We start from the raw sequence: 21523 nt of genomic DNA, 5'->3' as shown, positions 1-21523 counted from the left end.
AAAGAAAGGTCGGGCAATCCATCCCAGCAGAAGTTGAAAATCAGATATAAAAAAACTCTGCAACACTGAATTCCTCCGATGTTCTGACCCAGTGAGACTGAATCACTAGCCATTAAAAGTTCCACTATTGTAAATAATCCCATGCGACAAAGAGCCATGGAAGGTGTTATAAATATAAAGGGAAGGGTAAACACCTCTAAAATCCCTCCTGGCCAGAGGAAAAATCCTCTCCCCTGTAAAGGGTTAAGAAGCTAGGATAACCTCGCTGGCACCTGACCAAAATGACCAATGAGGAGACAAGATACTTTCAAAAGCTGGGAGGAGGGAAAAAAACAAAGGGTCTGTGTCTGTCTGTGTGATGCTTTTGCCAGGGACAGAACAGGAATGGAATCTTAGAACTTAGTAAGTAATCCAGCTAGGTATGTTTTAGATTATGATTTCTTTAAATGGCTGAGAAAATTAAGTTGTGCTGAATAGAATGAATATTTCTGTCTGTGTGTCTTTTTGTAACTTAAGGTTTTGCCTAGAGGGATTCTAGTTACTCTGTAAGGTATTTACCATCCTGATTTTACAGAGGTGATTCTTTTTACTGTTTCTTCTATTAAAGTGTTTCTTTTCAAGAACTGCATGATTTTTTCATTGTTCTCAGATCCAAGGGTTTGGGTCTGTGGTCACCTATGCAAATTGGTGAGGATTTTTACCAAACCTTCCCCAGGAAGTGGGGTGCAAGAGTTGGGAGGATTTTGGGGGGAAAGATGTTTCCAGACAACGTTTTCTCAGGAACCCAGATAAAGTTTGGTGGTGGCAGTGGAAGTCCAAGGGCAAAGGGTAAAATAGTTTGTGCCTTGGGGAAGTTTTAATCTAAGCTGGTAAAAGTAAGTTTAGGAGGTTTTCATGCAGGTCCCCACATCTGTACCCTAGAGTTCAGAGTGGGGAAGAAACCTTGACAGAAGGGCAGATGGGTTAAGAACTTTTGACTCATCTTTCTTTCAGAATGACAGGCAAAGATTATGGATCTGAAACTGTGTAATAGACTGGATCCCGAGTGGGAGTAAATCAACCACAGGTCCGTGGAAGTCAATGGGACAGATCTCCAGGTGGTTTAAATCATTGTAGTTCCACTGAAAGAACCAGATCCTGAGTTGGCATAAATAGCCCTAGCTACTCTGGAATCAGTTGAACTGTGTCAGTTTACACAAGCTCAGGACCTGGCGCTGATTCAGACTGGAAATATATTGTACATTTTTAATGGTGAGGTCAATTAACCACTGCAAAAAATTATTGAGGTATGTGGTGGATCCAGTCAAGACTGGATGTTTTTACTAAAAGTTATGCTTTAGGAATTATTTTGAGGAAGTTTTATGGCCCATGTTATACCGGACGTCAGACTAGATTATCACTGTGGTTCTGTCTGGCCTTAGAATCTATGAATCTAGATAGACTCCAGACAAGGGGTGGCAATGGGAGAAAACCCTATAAATGATGTTACCCAACACTTTGCATTTACAAGACCCCATTTTTAATTCCTTATAACGTCCTAAAACTTTAACCATTTGGGCTGAAAGTTTTCGTGTTGGATGTCTGCCTCAATAGAAAATTTTCTTAAGGGTTCCCCCCAAAAAAGGTTCAGTCATTTCCAAGAAAGAGATTACGGGAAAATACATTGGTTCCCCTGTGTTAACAAAGAGGAAGAATTCTCTTTCCGGACACTCTAGCACCGGTAGGCATTGAAGCAGAAAAATTAAATATGGGGGGGGGGGATCACCCTGGTTTCAGGGATGCACCTTTTGCTGCTTCCAGGAAACAACACCCAGACTTGGCCAAGTTATGAGCATTTGAAAAAATCTCAGTTTCCACATGCTCAATAGTTGCTTCTTAGAGTTCTGGGCTTAGAGCTCCTATCCATGACTGGACAGTGCATGCCCATCCCCACAGGGCGTGCTCCAGTACCAGGCAAAATAAGCAATGTTGGACATCCCTTGAAATTGCTGATATCAGACTAGATAATCAAAATGGACCCTTATTACCTTAAAATTGATGAATCTATGATAAACACCATAATCTTACAATCTGATCTGCTAGTAAAAAATGCCATGGAAGTCAAGAGCCATCTCCCAGAGTTGTTGTGTGATATGATCAGGTTGGGCATTGAAAAATAGATCAGTGTCTTATATAGGAAGCCATAAGTGCCGAGGAATGTTATTTTAAATTAGGCCAGAGGGAGCACTGGGGAAATGCATTCGACAGCCGAAAAATCACAACCCGACCCAAAACCTAAAATGCTGCACTGGACTTCCAGAGTAGGAAAAGGGGAAGCCTAAATTGACTTTTCTATAGAGCTGGTTGGAATTATTCAACTATTAAAATTTTGGTGAAAATTGTTAAATTCCAACTAACCAAGATGAACATTTTATGAAATGCTTTTTATGTTAATTGTTTTTTTTTTTTGCTTTGTCTCATTTCAAATTTTGAAGATGTAAAATCAGGACACTACTTTGATTAAAGATGATCATTTGATTTTTCAATGATCTTTAGATCTGGTCAAAAGGTTCTGGCTATCAAAAGTTTGAAGAAAGTTTATTTATTTATTTATTTCATTTAAGAAAAGTTTCTCTTCCTATTTTCCCAACAGGTTTAGAACAAGCCAAAGTTTTTCAAATGGAAAAATTCCAATTAAAAAAGTGAGGGTCATCGGGAGAAATTCAACAAAATGTTTATGAATTTCCCTTATTCCCCCCATTTTGATTGACTCTGCTTTTCGTTCTTTAATTTCTCTGGTTGTGTGAAGAGATGCTCTTCCCTATTGTTTTTCTAAAGGCTCCCTTCACCTCTTTGTTCCTGAGAGTGTATATTATGGGGTTCAACACTGGGGTGACAACTGTGTACATGAGGGAAATCAGTTGATCACCCTCCGGGGTGGAGATAGACTTGGGCCTCAGGTAGGTGAAAAGGGCTGTTCCATAGAACAAAGTCACCACCATGAGGTGGGAGGAGCAGGTGGAGAAGGCTTTACGCCTTCCCTCTACCGACGGCAGTTTGAGTATGGTGGAGATAATGCAGATGTAGGACAGGATTATCAGCAGGAAAGGGCTCATGATAAACAGCACGGACAGAGCCAAGACCACAATTTGGTTTTTGGATGTGTCTGTGCATGCCCTCTTTATCACTGGTGGGATGTCGCAGAAGAAGTGGTGGATGCGGTTGGAGCCACAGAAGGGAAGGCTGAAGATCCACGTGGTTTGAGCTACTTCCACCAAGATGCCAATGGTCCATGAAGCACCCACAAGCTGTGCGCACACCTGGCCACTCATGATGGTTCTGTAGTGCAGGGGGTTGCATATAGCTATGTAGCGATCATACGCCATGGCTGCTAGAAGGCAGCATTCCGTGAGGCCCATGATGGTGAAGATGTACATCTGGGCAGCGCAGCCTGCAATGGAGAGGGTCTTTTGCTCCACCAGGAGGTGAGCCAGCAGCTGAGGGACCACACTGCTTGTGTAGCAGATTTCCAAGAAGGACAAGTTGAGCAGGAAGAAATACATGGGGGTATGAAGTGAGGGGTTTAGCTTTATAAGGAGGATAATGAGCAGGTTCCCCACCAGGGTGACCAGGTAGATGACCAGAAACACCAGAAACAGAAGGATTTGGAGTCTGGTAAGGTACGAAAACCCCACCAAGATGAACACCTCAGAAACGGTCTGGTTCTCATCAGGCTCTCTCTCAGAATATGTCATCTGCAAGGGTGACAAAGAGAGAGACACTGGAGCTGAATCTGAAGAATACCATATGTGTGCATGTGAATCATACAATTCATACTGGTTTCCTACATGTTGGGACGCGTCAGACAAAAACTTGCTGCAGTTCTGGATATAAAGATGTAACTGGGCCCAATCATCATTGAGTATAAACTGGTATAGCTGTATTGATATCAATCAAGCTGTGACTTTGTAGATCACCTGGAGATATGACTGTGACACTGCTTCCCATATTTTTCATAGTAATAATATGATATGATTGTGTCATAATCCTAATGTATTTTATGCAAAATAGGTTATATGAGGTATCATTGGAGAGGTTATGATCGACTGAATATGATTAGCTTATCTGTATGCAAGTATCATTGCTGTATCTAAAGTTAGCAAAAGTGTTTGTACCTGGGGAATGCCCACTAGACAGAATGCAATCATTCCGGCTGGCTAGCTGGGAACAAGTCAATGGACCATTAGGAAGAACAATAGGTCTTTAAAGATGCTAATCTCCCACCTTCCTGAGAAGCTTTCCAGGGAAGCTACAAACTGCCTGTGACCTATGGCTGCTTTGACAGTGCACGGTCATGTGTTCAAGTCACAAGGTACTGGTTTCCATGATAAAACACCAGTATTTTTCCACTGAGGGGTGTGGGAATCACACTGAAAGACAAAGGATTCCTGCCATATGTAAATCTTATTTAAGGCAGGGGAGTGAGATAATTAGGGTTCATTCTTCACTGAATCCCCGCCCAGGATGACTGCTGGAAACATATAAGGAACAAAGATAAAGGGGGGGATAAGGGTTGAGCCCAGGTTGAAAAGGTGTCTGACCTGTGAAAGAAATACCTGGAGTTTTAACTGCAAGCAAGAGCAGCTTGCTTTCAAGAACTTCTGAAATCTGCCTAAATGAACATTTAGGGTGAGAAATTACTATTTGTAACGAGTTTCTTTAGTGTATTAAGCTTATATTGTGTTTTTGTTTTATTTGCTGGCTAATCATAGAATCATAGAAGACGGGGGTTGGAAGAGACCTCAGGAGGACCAACACCAACTAAATCATCACAGCCAGGACTTTGTCAAACCAGGCCTTAAAAACCTCTAAGGATGGAGATTCCACCAACTCTAGTCCTGGGCAATTCCCTAGCTGAAGCCTTCCCATGCAGTTGTGATTTCAGTGTCTGTTTCTTTCCACAGCTGGATGTGTCCCTGCCTTCATTTGTGCTGGAGGAGGGTGTCGGCCTGGCTCAGCAGGACAATGTAAGGAACCCCAGGCTTGTGGAACAGGTGGGCTGAGTGTTACCCCAGTACATCAGGTGGCACCTCAGGGGCGGGGGAGCAACCCATCACAATGACCACTTTGACACCAGTGGAAATACAACTGATTTACAACACATGGGGATCTGATAAATTTACTCTAAAGGAGCTACATCAGTTTATACCAGCAATGGAGGAATACCAGTTTCTAATATCAGGGGTTCTGTTCTTCCTCTTCGAACACATTTCTTTTCTGTCTACACGATAATTCAAAAAGGGATTTTCTTTCTTTCTTTCTTTCTTTCTACAGCCACGTTTATCAAATAAGATTTCTCAAATTAGGGCAAATTCTGATCTCATTCAGATCTTAATCATGAGAATTGTGATACGAATGCAAGTATTCCCACTGCAATTACAATTCACATACGTGAGGACTACTCACATGAGTAAACTGATGCTGCTGAGCCCAACATGATTGAAGCACTTTAAATAATGAGAAGTGCAATAAATGGTGAAAACAATGGGGAACTTTGAACTTTTGTGTACTATTAAAAGTTATTCTTCCTTAAATATTAGAGAACAACTTAAATCATTCCTGCCATTATCATCACAACATTTGTAATGCATTGGTTTCTCTCAATATTCAAAGTAAGAGCTAGGGCCAATCCCTTTGCTGGTGTAAATCTTAACAACTCCATGGGTATAAAAAGAGCTATACTGCTTTACAACAGTGGAGGATCTTTGTCTAATCACCTTGCTACAAAGAATTTTAGAAGGAAGATCCTACAATGTATGAAGAGATGATTTCCAGAGAAGTTTTACTTCTAGGTTATTTGTTGACAAGGAACTTCTTAATAAAAGGCATGACAGTGAAATGACAGAGTTGAAATAAAAATGAGCAATAACAATTATTGTATTTTGCATATCCTTACCACCTTCAATATTGACTTCCACGTTGACTTCCACGATTGGACGGTCTCTACCCAGGCCTTTTCCTTCCACGGGGAGGATGGACGAGAACACCACTTGCGCCTCAAACTCCTTTATCCTTCTTCCCAGGGCCACGTAGTCTGCAGTGATCTGCTCAAAGTCATTCTTGGCAGTATCATTGGTGCCCACGTGCAGAAGCAGGAAAGGGTAGTGATCCGAGGTCTTAAGTCTCGGCAGTCTCTCCATATGTCTATTAACCGTGATCTTGAATCTTCCATGAGGTGTAATATGGGATAGTGGCGTTAAGAAATAAGAATCTCAGACACCAAGATAGACAAAATTAGGCATTACAGGAAGGATATTTAGCTCATGTAAATTACCATAACTCCATAGCACTAAAATAATTCAACCCATCTTTGGAAATGGCAGAATTGACTATACTGTGGTTATGTCTGGTTTACAGCAGCTAGGAATCTGGCCCCATTGATTTCAATGGAACTGCATCCATTTACAAAAGGGGGGAACTGACCCATTTAATCCAGCAGAGCTATAGATGGACCCATTGACTCCAATGGAGCTACACTGGTTAACACCAGCTGGACTTCTGGTCCTTTATAACTGTTCACTCTCTCTGAGATAACTACAACCCGTATGAGTTAAATGTTTTTAAAATGCCATGCACCATTGCACTTGCAGCCTAACGGTGTTTTGTTTTAGTGTCATCTGAGTAAAGGTAAAAATAGTGATTGCTAAGAAAGAAAGAAAGAAAGAAAGAAAGAAAGAAAGAAAGAAAGAAAGAAAGAAAGAAAGAAAGAAAGGTCGGGCAATCCATCCCAGCAGAAGTTGAAAATCAGATATAAAAAAACTCTGCAACACTGAATTCCTCCGATGTTCTGACCCAGTGAGACTGAATCACTAGCCATTAAAAGTTCCACTATTGTAAATAATCCCATGCGACAAAGAGCCATGGAAGGTGTTATAAATATAAAGGGAAGGGTAAACACCTCTAAAATCCCTCCTGGCCAGAGGAAAAATCCTCTCCCCTGTAAAGGGTTAAGAAGCTAGGATAACCTCGCTGGCACCTGACCAAAATGACCAATGAGGAGACAAGATACTTTCAAAAGCTGGGAGGAGGGAAAAAAACAAAGGGTCTGTGTCTGTCTGTGTGATGCTTTTGCCAGGGACAGAACAGGAATGGAATCTTAGAACTTAGTAAGTAATCCAGCTAGGTATGTTTTAGATTATGATTTCTTTAAATGGCTGAGAAAATTAAGTTGTGCTGAATAGAATGAATATTTCTGTCTGTGTGTCTTTTTGTAACTTAAGGTTTTGCCTAGAGGGATTCTAGTTACTCTGTAAGGTATTTACCATCCTGATTTTACAGAGGTGATTCTTTTTACTGTTTCTTCTATTAAAGTGTTTCTTTTCAAGAACTGCATGATTTTTTCATTGTTCTCAGATCCAAGGGTTTGGGTCTGTGGTCACCTATGCAAATTGGTGAGGATTTTTACCAAACCTTCCCCAGGAAGTGGGGTGCAAGAGTTGGGAGGATTTTGGGGGGAAAGATGTTTCCAGACAACGTTTTCTCAGGAACCCAGATAAAGTTTGGTGGTGGCAGTGGAAGTCCAAGGGCAAAGGGTAAAATAGTTTGTGCCTTGGGGAAGTTTTAATCTAAGCTGGTAAAAGTAAGTTTAGGAGGTTTTCATGCAGGTCCCCACATCTGTACCCTAGAGTTCAGAGTGGGGAAGAAACCTTGACAGAAGGGCAGATGGGTTAAGAACTTTTGACTCATCTTTCTTTCAGAATGACAGGCAAAGATTATGGATCTGAAACTGTGTAATAGACTGGATCCCGAGTGGGAGTAAATCAACCACAGGTCCGTGGAAGTCAATGGGACAGATCTCCAGGTGGTTTAAATCATTGTAGTTCCACTGAAAGAACCAGATCCTGAGTTGGCATAAATAGCCCTAGCTACTCTGGAATCAGTTGAACTGTGTCAGTTTACACAAGCTCAGGACCTGGCGCTGATTCAGACTGGAAATATATTGTACATTTTTAATGGTGAGGTCAATTAACCACTGCAAAAAATTATTGAGGTATGTGGTGGATCCAGTCAAGACTGGATGTTTTTACTAAAAGTTATGCTTTAGGAATTATTTTGAGGCAGTTTTATGGCCCATGTTATACCGGACGTCAGACTAGATTATCACTGTGGTTCTGTCTGGCCTTAGAATCTATGAATCTAGATAGACTCCAGACAAGGGGTGGCAATGGGAGAAAACCCTATAAATGATGTTACCCAACACTTTGCATTTACAAGACCCCATTTTTAATTCCTTATAACGTCCTAAAACTTTAACCATTTGGGCTGAAAGTTTTCGTGTTGGATGTCTGCCTCAATAGAAAATTTTCTTAAGGGTTCCCCCCAAAAAAGGTTCAGTCATTTCCAAGAAAGAGATTACGGGAAAATACATTGGTTCCCCTGTGTTAACAAAGAGGAAGAATTCTCTTTCCGGACACTCTAGCACCGGTAGGCATTGAAGCAGAAAAATTAAATATGGGGGGGGGGGATCACCCTGGTTTCAGGGATGCACCTTTTGCTGCTTCCAGGAAACAACACCCAGACTTGGCCAAGTTATGAGCATTTGAAAAAATCTCAGTTTCCACATGCTCAATAGTTGCTTCTTAGAGTTCTGGGCTTAGAGCTCCTATCCATGACTGGACAGTGCATGCCCATCCCCACAGGGCGTGCTCCAGTACCAGGCAAAATAAGCAATGTTGGACATCCCTTGAAATTGCTGATATCAGACTAGATAATCAAAATGGACCCTTATTACCTTAAAATTGATGAATCTATGATAAACACCATAATCTTACAATCTGATCTGCTAGTAAAAAATGCCATGGAAGTCAAGAGCCATCTCCCAGAGTTGTTGTGTGATATGATCAGGTTGGGCATTGAAAAATAGATCAGTGTCTTATATAGGAAGCCATAAGTGCCGAGGAATGTTATTTTAAATTAGGCCAGAGGGAGCACTGGGGAAATGCATTCGACAGCCGAAAAATCACAACCCGACCCAAAACCTAAAATGCTGCACTGGACTTCCAGAGTAGGAAAAGGGGAAGCCTAAATTGACTTTTCTATAGAGCTGGTTGGAATTATTCAACTATTAAAATTTTGGTGAAAATTGTTAAATTCCAACTAACCAAGATGAACATTTTATGAAATGCTTTTTATGTTAATTGTTTTTTTTTTTTGCTTTGTCTCATTTCAAATTTTGAAGATGTAAAATCAGGACACTACTTTGATTAAAGATGATCATTTGATTTTTCAATGATCTTTAGATCTGGTCAAAAGGTTCTGGCTATCAAAAGTTTGAAGAAAGTTTATTTATTTATTTATTTCATTTAAGAAAAGTTTCTCTTCCTATTTTCCCAACAGGTTTAGAACAAGCCAAAGTTTTTCAAATGAAAAATTCCAATTAAAAAAGTGAGGGTCATCGGGAGAAATTCAACAAAATGTTTATGAATTTCCCTTATTCCCCCCATTTTGATTGACTCTGCTTTTCGTTCTTTAATTTCTCTGGTTGTGTGAAGAGATGCTCTTCCCTATTGTTTTTCTAAAGGCTCCCTTCACCTCTTTGTTCCTGAGAGTGTATATTATGGGGTTCAACACTGGGGTGACAACTGTGTACATGAGGGAAATCAGTTGATCACCCTCCGGGGTGGAGATAGACTTGGGCCTCAGGTAGGTGAAAAGGGCTGTTCCATAGAACAAAGTCACCACCATGAGGTGGGAGGAGCAGGTGGAGAAGGCTTTACGCCTTCCCTCTACCGACGGCAGTTTGAGTATGGTGGAGATAATGCAGATGTAGGACAGGATTATCAGCAGGAAAGGGCTCATGATAAACAGCACGGACAGAGCCAAGACCACAATTTGGTTTTTGGATGTGTCTGTGCATGCCCTCTTTATCACTGGTGGGATGTCGCAGAAGAAGTGGTGGATGCGGTTGGAGCCACAGAAGGGAAGGCTGAAGATCCACGTGGTTTGAGCTACTTCCACCAAGATGCCAATGGTCCATGAAGCACCCACAAGCTGTGCGCACACCTGGCCACTCATGATGGTTCTGTAGTGCAGGGGGTTGCATATAGCTATGTAGCGATCATACGCCATGGCTGCTAGAAGGCAGCATTCCGTGAGGCCCATGATGGTGAAGATGTACATCTGGGCAGCGCAGCCTGCAATGGAGAGGGTCTTTTGCTCCACCAGGAGGTGAGCCAGCAGCTGAGGGACCACACTGCTTGTGTAGCAGATTTCCAAGAAGGACAAGTTGAGCAGGAAGAAATACATGGGGGTATGAAGTGAGGGGTTTAGCTTTATAAGGAGGATAGTGAGCAGGTTCCCCACCAGGGTGACCAGGTAGATGACCAGAAACACCAGAAACAGAAGGATTTGGAGTCTGGTAAGGTACGAAAACCCCACCAAGATGAACACCTCAGAAATGGTCTGGTTCTCATCAGGCTCTCTCTCAGAATATGTCATCTGCAAGGGTGACAAAGAGAGAGACACTGGAGCTGAATCTGAAGAATACCATATGTGTGCATGTGAATCATACAATTCATACTGGTTTCCTACATGTTGGGACGCGTCAGACAAAAACTTGCTGCAGTTCTGGATATAAAGATGTAACTGGGCCCAATCATCATTGAGTATAAACTGGTATAGCTGTATTGATATCAATCAAGCTGTGACTTTGTAGATCACCTGGAGATATGACTGTGACACTGCTTCCCATATTTTTCATAGTAATAATATGATATGATTGTGTCATAATCCTAATGTATTTTATGCAAAATAGGTTATATGAGGTATCATTGGAGAGGTTATGATCGACTGAATATGATTAGCTTATCTGTATGCAAGTATCATTGCTGTATCTAAAGTTAGCAAAAGTGTTTGTACCTGGGGAATGCCCACTAGACAGAATGCAATCATTCCGGCTGGCTAGCTGGGAACAAGTCAATGGACCATTAGGAAGAACAATAGGTCTTTAAAGATGCTAATCTCCCACCTTCCTGAGAAGCTTTCCAGGGAAGCTACAAACTGCCTGTGACCTATGGCTGCTTTGACAGTGCACGGTCATGTGTTCAAGTCACAAGGTACTGGTTTCCATGATAAAACACCAGTATTTTTCCACTGAGGGGTGTGGGAATCACACTGAAAGACAAAGGATTCCTGCCATATGTAAATCTTATTTAAGGCAGGGGAGTGAGATAATTAGGGTTCATTCTTCACTGAATCCCCGCCCAGGATGACTGCTGGAAACATATAAGGAACAAAGATAAAGGGGGGGATAAGGGTTGAGCCCAGGTTGAAAAGGTGTCTGACCTGTGAAAGAAATACCTGGAGTTTTAACTGCAAGCAAGAGCAGCTTGCTTTCAAGAACTTCTGAAATCTGCCTAAATGAACATTTAGGGTGAGAAATTACTATTTGTAACGAGTTTCTTTAGTATATTAAGCTTATATTGTGTTTTTGTTTTATTTGCTGGCTAATCATAGAATCATAGAAGACGGGGGTTGGAAGAGACCTCAGGAGGACCAACACCAACTAAATCATCACAGCCAGGACTTTGTCAAACCAGGCCTTAAAAACCTCTAAGGATGGAGATTCCACCAACTCTAGTCCTGGGCAATTCCCTAGCTGAAGCCTTCCCATGCAGTTGTGATTTCAGTGTCTGTTTCTTTCCACAGCTGGATGTGTCCCTGCCTTCATTTGTGCTGGAGGAGGGTGTCGGCCTGGCTCAGCAGGACAATGTAAGGAACCCCAGGCTTGTGGAACAGGTGGGCTGAGTGTTACCCCAGTACATCAGGTGGCACCTCAGGGGCGGGGGAGCAACCCATCACAATGACCACTTTGACACCAGTGGAAATACAACTGATTTACAACACATGGGGATCTGATAAATTTACTCTAAAGGAGCTACATCAGTTTATACCAGCAATGGAGGAATACCAGTTTCTAATATCAGGGGTTCTGTTCTTCCTCTTCGAACACATTTCTTTTCTGTCTACACGATAATTCAAAAAGGGATTTTCTTTCTTTCTTTCTTTCTTCCTTCCTTTCTTTCTTTCTTTCTTTCTTTCTTTCTTTCTTTCTTTCTTTCTTTCTTTCTTTCTTTCTACAGCCACGTTTATCAAATAAGATTTCTCAAATTAGGGCAAATTCTGATCTCATTCAGATCTTAATCATGAGAATTGTGATACGAATGCAAGTATTCCCACTGCAATTACAATTCACATACGTGAGGACTACTCACATGAGTAAACTGATGCTGCTGAGCCCAACATGATTGAAGCACTTTAAATAATGAGAAGTGCAATAAATGGTGAAAACAATGGGGAACTTTGAACTTTTGTGTACTATTAAAAGTTATTCTTCCTTAAATATTAGAGAACAACTTAAATCATTCCTGCCATTATCATCACAACATTTGTAATGCATTGGTTTCTCTCAATATTCAAAGTAAGAGCTAGGGCCAATCCCTTTGCTGGTGTAAATCTTAACAACTCCATGGGTATAAAAAGAGCTATACTGCTTTACAACAGTAGAGGATCTTTGTCTAATCACCTTGCTACAAAGAATTTTAGAAGGAAGATCCTACAATGTATGAAGAGATGATTTCCAGAGAAGTTTTACTTCTAGGTTATTTGTTGACAAGGAACTTCTTAATAAAAGGCATGACAGTGAAATGACAGAGTTGAAATAAAAATGAGCAATAACAATTATTGTATTTTGCATATCCTTACCACCTTCAATATTGACTTCCACGTTGACTTCCACGATTGGACGGTCTCTACCCAGGCCTTTTCCTTCCACGGGGAGGATGGACGAGAACACCACTTGCGCCTCAAACTCCTTTATCCTTCTTCCCAGGGCCACGTAGTCTGCAGTGATCTGCTCAAAGTCATTCTTGGCAGTATCATTGGTGCCCACGTGCAGAAGCAGGAAAGGGTAGTGATCCGAGGTCTTAAGTCTCGGCAGTCTCTCCATATGTCTATTAACCGTGATCTTGAATCTTCCATGAGGTGTAATATGGGATAGTGGCGTTAAGAAATAAGAATCTCAGACACCAAGATAGACAAAATTAGGCATTACAGGAAGGATATTTAGCTCATGTAAATTACCATAACTCCATAGCACTAAAATAATTCAACCCATCTTTGGAAATGGCAGAATTGACTATACTGTGGTTATGTCTGGTTTACAGCAGCTAGGAATCTGGCCCCATTGATTTCAATGGAACTGCATCCATTTACAAAAGGGGGGAACTGACCCATTTAATCCAGCAGAGCTATAGATGGACCCATTGACTCCAATGGAGCTACACTGGTTAACACCAGCTGGACTTCTGGTCCTTTATAACTGTTCACTCTCTCTGAGATAACTACAACCCGTATGAGTTAAATGTTTTTAAAATGCCATGCACCATTGCACTTGCAGCCTAACGGTGTTTTGTTTTAGTGTCATCTGAGTAAAGGTAAAAATAGTGATTGCTAAGAAAGAAAGAAAGAAAGAAAGAAAGAAAGAAAGAAAGAAAGAAAGAAAGAAAGAAAGAAAGAAAGAAAGAAAGAAAGAAAGAAAGGTCGGGCAATCCATCCCAGCAGAAGTTGAAAATCAGATATAAAAAAACTCTGCAACACTGAATTCCTCCGATGTTCTGACCCAGTGAGACTGAATCACTAGCCATTAAAAGTTCCACTATTGTAAATAATCCCATGCGACAAAGAGCCATGGAAGGTGTTATAAATATAAAGGGAAGGGTAAACACCTCTAAAATCCCTCCTGGCCAGAGGAAAAATCCTCTCCCCTGTAAAGGGTTAAGAAGCTAGGATAACCTCGCTGGCACCTGACCAAAATGACCAATGAGGAGACAAGATACTTTCAAAAGCTGGGAGGAGGGAAAAAAACAAAGGGTCTGTGTCTGTCTGTGTGATGCTTTTGCCAGGGACAGAACAGGAATGGAATCTTAGAACTTAGTAAGTAATCCAGCTAGGTATGTTTTAGATTATGATTTCTTTAAATGGCTGAGAAAATTAAGTTGTGCTGAATAGAATGAATATTTCTGTCTGTGTGTCTTTTTGTAACTTAAGGTTTTGCCTAGAGGGATTCTAGTTACTCTGTAAGGTATTTACCATCCTGATTTTACAGAGGTGATTCTTTTTACTGTTTCTTCTATTAAAGTGTTTCTTTTCAAGAACTGCATGATTTTTTCATTGTTCTCAGATCCAAGGGTTTGGGTCTGTGGTCACCTATGCAAATTGGTGAGGATTTTTACCAAACCTTCCCCAGGAAGTGGGGTGCAAGAGTTGGGAGGATTTTGGGGGGAAAGATGTTTCCAGACAACGTTTTCTCAGGAACCCAGATAAAGTTTGGTGGTGGCAGTGGAAGTCCAAGGGCAAAGGGTAAAATAGTTTGTGCCTTGGGGAAGTTTTAATCTAAGCTGGTAAAAGTAAGTTTAGGAGGTTTTCATGCAGGTCCCCACATCTGTACCCTAGAGTTCAGAGTGGGGAAGAAACCTTGACAGAAGGGCAGATGGGTTAAGAACTTTTGACTCATCTTTCTTTCAGAATGACAGGCAAAGATTATGGATCTGAAACTGTGTAATAGACTGGATCCCGAGTGGGAGTAAATCAACCACAGGTCCGTGGAAGTCAATGGGACAGATCTCCAGGTGGTTTAAATCATTGTAGTTCCACTGAAAGAACCAGATCCTGAGTTGGCATAAATAGCCCTAGCTACTCTGGAATCAGTTGAACTGTGTCAGTTTACACAAGCTCAGGACCTGGCGCTGATTCAGACTGGAAATATATTGTACATTTTTAATGGTGAGGTCAATTAACCACTGCAAAAAATTATTGAGGTATGTGGTGGATCCAGTCAAGACTGGATGTTTTTACTAAAAGTTATGCTTTAGGAATTATTTTGAGGCAGTTTTATGGCCCATGTTATACCGGACGTCAGACTAGATTATCACTGTGGTTCTGTCTGGCCTTAGAATCTATGAATCTAGATAGACTCCAGACAAGGGGTGGCAATGGGAGAAAACCCTATAAATGATGTTACCCAACACTTTGCATTTACAAGACCCCATTTTTAATTCCTTATAACGTCCTAAAACTTTAACCATTTGGGCTGAAAGTTTTCGTGTTGGATGTCTGCCTCAATAGAAAATTTTCTTAAGGGTTCCCCCCAAAAAAGGTTCAGTCATTTCCAAGAAAGAGATTACGGGAAAATACATTGGTTCCCCTGTGTTAACAAAGAGGAAGAATTCTCTTTCCGGACACTCTAGCACCGGTAGGCATTGAAGCAGAAAAATTAAATATGGGGGGGGGGGATCACCCTGGTTTCAGGGATGCACCTTTTGCTGCTTCCAGGAAACAACACCCAGACTTGGCCAAGTTATGAGCATTTGAAAAAATCTCAGTTTCCACATGCTCAATAGTTGCTTCTTAGAGTTCTGGGCTTAGAGCTCCTATCCATGACTGGACAGTGCATGCCCATCCCCACAGGGCGTGCTCCAGTACCAGGCAAAATAAGCAATGTTGGACATCCCTTGAAATTGCTGATATCAGACTAGATAATCAAAATGGACCCTTATTACCTTAAAATTGATGAATCTATGATAAACACCATAATCTTACAATCTGATCTGCTAGTAAAAAATGCCATGGAAGTCAAGAGCCATCTCCCAGAGTTGTTGTGTGATATGATCAGGTTGGGCATTGAAAAATAGATCAGTGTCTTATATAGGAAGCCATAAGTGCCGAGGAATGTTATTTTAAATTAGGCCAGAGGGAGCACTGGGGAAATGCATTCGACAGCCGAAAAATCACAACCCGACCCAAAACCTAAAATGCTGCACTGGACTTCCAGAGTAGGAAAAGGGGAAGCCTAAATTGACTTTTCTATAGAGCTGGTTGGAATTATTCAACTATTAAAATTTTGGTGAAAATTGTTAAATTCCAACTAACCAAGATGAACATTTTATGAAATGCTTTTTATGTTAATTGTTTTTTTTTTTTGCTTTGTCTCATTTCAAATTTTGAAGATGTAAAATCAGGACACTACTTTGATTAAAGATGATCATTTGATTTTTCAATGATCTTTAGATCTGGTCAAAAGGTTCTGGCTATCAAAAGTTTGAAGAAAGTTTATTTATTTATTTATTTCATTTAAGAAAAGTTTCTCTTCCTATTTTCCCAACAGGTTTAGAACAAGCCAAAGTTTTTCAAATGAAAAATTCCAATTAAAAAAGTGAGGGTCATCGGGAGAAATTCAACAAAATGTTTATGAATTTCCCTTATTCCCCCCATTTTGATTGACTCTGCTTTTCGTTCTTTAATTTCTCTGGTTGTGTGAAGAGATGCTCTTCCCTATTGTTTTTCTAAAGGCTCCCTTCACCTCTTTGTTCCTGAGAGTGTATATTATGGGGTTCAACACTGGGGTGACAACTGTGTACATGAGGGAAATCAGTTGATCACCCTCCGGGGTGGAGATAGACTTGGGCCTCAGGTAGGTGAAAAGGGCTGTTCCATAGAACAAAGTCACCACCATGAGGTGGGAGGAGCAGGTGGAGAAGGCTTTACGCCTTCCCTCTACCGACGGCAGTTTGAGTATGGTGGAGATAATGCAGATGTAGGACAGGATTATCAGCAGGAAAGGGCTCATGATAAACAGCACGGACAGAGCCAAGACCACAATTTGGTTTTTGGATGTGTCTGTGCATGCCCTCTTTATCACTGGTGGGATGTCGCAGAAGAAGTGGTGGATGCGGTTGGAGCCACAGAAGGGAAGGCTGAAGATCCACGTGGTTTGAGCTACTTCCACCAAGATGCCAATGGTCCATGAAGCACCCACAAGCTGTGCGCACACCTGGCCACTCATGATGGTTCTGTAGTGCAGGGGGTTGCATATAGCTATGTAGCGATCATACGCCATGGCTGCTAGAAGGCAGCATTCCGTGAGGCCCATGATGGTGAAGATGTACATCTGGGCAGCGCAGCCTTCAATGGAGAGGGTCTTTTGCTCCACCAGGAGGTGAGCCAGCAGCTGAGGGACCACACTGCTTGTGTAGCAGATTTCCAAGAAGGACAAGTTGAGCAGGAAGAAATACATGGGGGTATGAAGTGAGGGGTTTAGCTTTATAAGGAGGATAGTGAGCAGGTTCCCCACCAGGGTGACCAGGTAGATGACCAGAAACACCAGAAACAGAAGGATTTGGAGTCTGGTAAGGTACGAAAACCCCACCAAGATGAACACCTCAGAAATGGTCTGGTTCTCATCAGGCTCTCTCTCAGAATATGTCATCTGCAAGGGTGACAAAGAGAGAGACACTGGAGCTGAATCTGAAGAATACCATATGTGTGCATGTGAATCATACAATTCATACTGGTTTCCTACATGTTGGGACGCGTCAGACAAAAACTTGCTGCAGTTCTGGATATAAAGATGTAACTGGGCCCAATCATCATTGAGTATAAACTGGTATAGCTGTATTGATATCAATCAAGCTGTGACTTTGTAGATCACCTGGAGATATGACTGTGACACTGCTTCCCATATTTTTCATAGTAATAATATGATATGATTGTGTCATAATCCTAATGTATTTTATGCAAAATAGGTTATATGAGGTATCATTGGAGAGGTTATGATCGACTGAATATGATTAGCTTATCTGTATGCAAGTATCATTGCTGTATCTAAAGTTAGCAAAAGTGTTTGTACCTGGGGAATGCCCACTAGACAGAATGCAATCATTCCGGCTGGCTAGCTGGGAACAAGTCAATGGACCATTAGGAAGAACAATAGGTCTTTAAAGATGCTAATCTCCCACCTTCCTGAGAAGCTTTCCAGGGAAGCTACAAACTGCCTGTGACCTATGGCTGCTTTGACAGTGCACGGTCATGTGTTCAAGTCACAAGGTACTGGTTTCCATGATAAAACACCAGTATTTTTCCACTGAGGGGTGTGGGAATCACACTGAAAGACAAAGGATTCCTGCCATATGTAAATCTTATTTAAGGCAGGGGAGTGAGATAATTAGGGTTCATTCTTCACTGAATCCCCGCCCAGGATGACTGCTGGAAACATATAAGGAACAAAGATAAAGGGGGGGATAAGGGTTGAGCCCAGGTTGAAAAGGTGTCTGACCTGTGAAAGAAATACCTGGAGTTTTAACTGCAAGCAAGAGCAGCTTGCTTTCAAGAACTTCTGAAATCTGCCTAAATGAACATTTAGGGTGAGAAATTACTATTTGTAACGAGTTTCTTTAGTATATTAAGCTTATATTGTGTTTTTGTTTTATTTGCTGGCTAATCATAGAATCATAGAAGACGGGGGTTGGAAGAGACCTCAGGAGGACCAACACCAACTAAATCATCACAGCCAGGACTTTGTCAAACCAGGCCTTAAAAACCTCTAAGGATGGAGATTCCACCAACTCTAGTCCTGGGCAATTCCCTAGCTGAAGCCTTCCCATGCAGTTGTGATTTCAGTGTCTGTTTCTTTCCACAGCTGGATGTGTCCCTGCCTTCATTTGTGCTGGAGGAGGGTGTCGGCCTGGCTCAGCAGGACAATGTAAGGAACCCCAGGCTTGTGGAACAGGTGGGCTGAGTGTTACCCCAGTACATCAGGTGGCACCTCAGGGGCGGGGGAGCAACCCATCACAATGACCACTTTGACACCAGTGGAAATACAACTGATTTACAACACATGGGGATCTGATAAATTTACTCTAAAGGAGCTACATCAGTTTATACCAGCAATGGAGGAATACCAGTTTCTAATATCAGGGGTTCTGTTCTTCCTCTTCGAACACATTTCTTTTCTGTCTACACGATAATTCAAAAAGGGATTTTCTTTCTTTCTTTCTTTCTTTCTTTCTTTCTTTCTTTCTTTCTTTCTTTCTTTCTTTCTTTCTTTCTTTCTTTCTACAGCCACGTTTATCAAATAAGATTTCTCAAATTAGGGCAAATTCTGATCTCATTCAGATCTTAATCATGAGAATTGTGATACGAATGCAAGTATTCCCACTGCAATTACAATTCACATACGTGAGGACTACTCACATGAGTAAACTGATGCTGCTGAGCCCAACATGATTGAAGCACTTTAAATAATGAGAAGTGCAATAAATGGTGAAAACAATGGGGAACTTTGAACTTTTGTGTACTATTAAAAGTTATTCTTCCTTAAATATTAGAGAACAACTTAAATCATTCCTGCCATTATCATCACAACATTTGTAATGCATTGGTTTCTCTCAATATTCAAAGTAAGAGCTAGGGCCAATCCCTTTGCTGGTGTAAATCTTAACAACTCCATGGGTATAAAAAGAGCTATACTGCTTTACAACAGTAGAGGATCTTTGTCTAATCACCTTGCTACAAAGAATTTTAGAAGGAAGATCCTACAATGTATGAAGAGATGATTTCCAGAGAAGTTTTACTTCTAGGTTATTTGTTGACAAGGAACTTCTTAATAAAAGGCATGACAGTGAAATGACAGAGTTGAAATAAAAATGAGCAATAACAATTATTGTATTTTGCATATCCTTACCACCTTCAATATTGACTTCCACGTTGACTTCCACGATTGGACGGTCTCTACCCAGGCCTTTTCCTTCCACGGGGAGGATGGACGAGAACACCACTTGCGCCTCAAACTCCTTTATCCTTCTTCCCAGGGCCACGTAGTCTGCAGTGATCTGCTCAAAGTCATTCTTGGCAGTATCATTGGTGCCCACGTGCAGAAGCAGGAAAGGGTAGTGATCCGAGGTCTTAAGTCTCGGCAGTCTCTCCATATGTCTATTAACCGTGATCTTGAATCTTCCATGAGGTGTAATATGGGATAGTGGCGTTAAGAAATAAGAATCTCAGACACCAAGATAGACAAAATTAGGCATTACAGGAAGGATATTTAGCTCATGTAAATTACCATAACTCCATAGCACTAAAATAATTCAACCCATCTTTGGAAATGGCAGAATTGACTATACTGTGGTTATGTCTGGTTTACAGCAGCTAGGAATCTGGCCCCATTGATTTCAATGGAACTGCATCCATTTACAAAAGGGGGGAACTGACCCATTTAATCCAGCAGAGCTATAGATGGACCCATTGACTCCAATGGAGCTACACTGGTTAACACCAGCTGGACTTCTGGTCCTTTATAACTGTTCACTCTCTCTGAGATAACTACAACCCGTATGAGTTAAATGTTTTTAAAATGCCATGCACCATTGCACTTGCAGCCTAACGGTGTTTTGTTTTAGTGTCATCTGAGTAAAGGTAAAAATAGTGATTGCTAAGAAAGAAAGAAAGAAAGAAAGAAAGAAAGAAAGAAAGAAAGAAAGAAAGAAAGAAAGAAAGAAAGAAAGAAAGAAAGAAAGAAAGGTCGGGCAATCCATCCCAGCAGAAGTTGAAAATCAGATATAAAAAAACTCTGCAACACTGAATTCCTCCGATGTTCTGACCCAGTGAGACTGAATCACTAGCCATTAAAAGTTCCACTATTGTAAATAATCCCATGCGACAAAGAGCCATGGAAGGTGTTATAAATATAAAGGGAAGGGTAAACACCTCTAAAATCCCTCCTGGCCAGAGGAAAAATCCTCTCCCCTGTAAAGGGTTAAGAAGCTAGGATAACCTCGCTGGCACCTGACCAAAATGACCAATGAGGAGACAAGATACTTTCAAAAGCTGGGAGGAGGGAAAAAAACAAAGGGTCTGTGTCTGTCTGTGTGATGCTTTTGCCAGGGACAGAACAGGAATGGAATCTTAGAACTTAGTAAGTAATCCAGCTAGGTATGTTTTAGATTATGATTTCTTTAAATGGCTGAGAAAATTAAGTTGTGCTGAATAGAATGAATATTTCTGTCTGTGTGTCTTTTTGTAACTTAAGGTTTTGCCTAGAGGGATTCTAGTTACTCTGTAAGGTATTTACCATCCTGATTTTACAGAGGTGATTCTTTTTACTGTTTCTTCTATTAAAGTGTTTCTTTTCAAGAACTGCATGATTTTTTCATTGTTCTCAGATCCAAGGGTTTGGGTCTGTGGTCACCTATGCAAATTGGTGAGGATTTTTACCAAACCTTCCCCAGGAAGTGGGGTGCAAGAGTTGGGAGGATTTTGGGGGGAAAGATGTTTCCAGACAACGTTTTCTCAGGAACCCAGATAAAGTTTGGTGGTGGCAGTGGAAGTCCAAGGGCAAAGGGTAAAATAGTTTGTGCCTTGGGGAAGTTTTAATCTAAGCTGGTAAAAGTAAGTTTAGGAGGTTTTCATGCAGGTCCCCACATCTGTACCCTAGAGTTCAGAGTGGGGAAGAAACCTTGACAGAAGGGCAGATGGGTTAAGAACTTTTGACTCATCTTTCTTTCAGAATGACAGGCAAAGATTATGGATCTGAAACTGTGTAATAGACTGGATCCCGAGTGGGAGTAAATCAACCACAGGTCCGTGGAAGTCAATGGGACAGATCTCCAGGTGGTTTAAATCATTGTAGTTCCACTGAAAGAACCAGATCCTG

General features: G+C 41.2%; 3 protein-coding genes across 3 annotated transcripts; all 3 read right to left on the bottom strand.

Annotated features, from left to right (window-relative positions):
* Positions 1-2765: 2765 nt before the first annotated feature.
* Positions 2766-3734, bottom strand: LOC142068742 (olfactory receptor 10A4-like). The gene has a single exon (XM_075118562.1). It carries the CDS (start codon positions 3732-3734, stop codon positions 2766-2768), a length of 969 nt encoding a protein of 322 aa, XP_074974663.1.
* A 5773-nt stretch (positions 3735-9507) lies between these two features.
* Positions 9508-10476, bottom strand: LOC142068741 (olfactory receptor 10A4-like). The gene has a single exon (XM_075118561.1). It carries the CDS (start codon positions 10474-10476, stop codon positions 9508-9510), a length of 969 nt encoding a protein of 322 aa, XP_074974662.1.
* Positions 10477-16333: 5857 nt separating this feature from the next.
* On the bottom strand, positions 16334-17302 carry LOC142068740 (olfactory receptor 10A4-like). Its single transcript, XM_075118560.1, has one exon. It carries the CDS (start codon positions 17300-17302, stop codon positions 16334-16336), a length of 969 nt encoding a protein of 322 aa, XP_074974661.1.
* Positions 17303-21523: the final 4221 nt, after the last annotated feature.

The sequence above is a fragment of the Caretta caretta genome, chromosome 13 (assembly GCF_965140235.1).
Source record: "Caretta caretta isolate rCarCar2 chromosome 13, rCarCar1.hap1, whole genome shotgun sequence".
In the NCBI taxonomy this organism is placed as follows: Eukaryota; Metazoa; Chordata; order Testudines; family Cheloniidae; genus Caretta; species Caretta caretta.
Note: the sequence above shows the minus strand (reverse complement) of the source record. Positions and strands in the feature narration are given on the sequence as shown.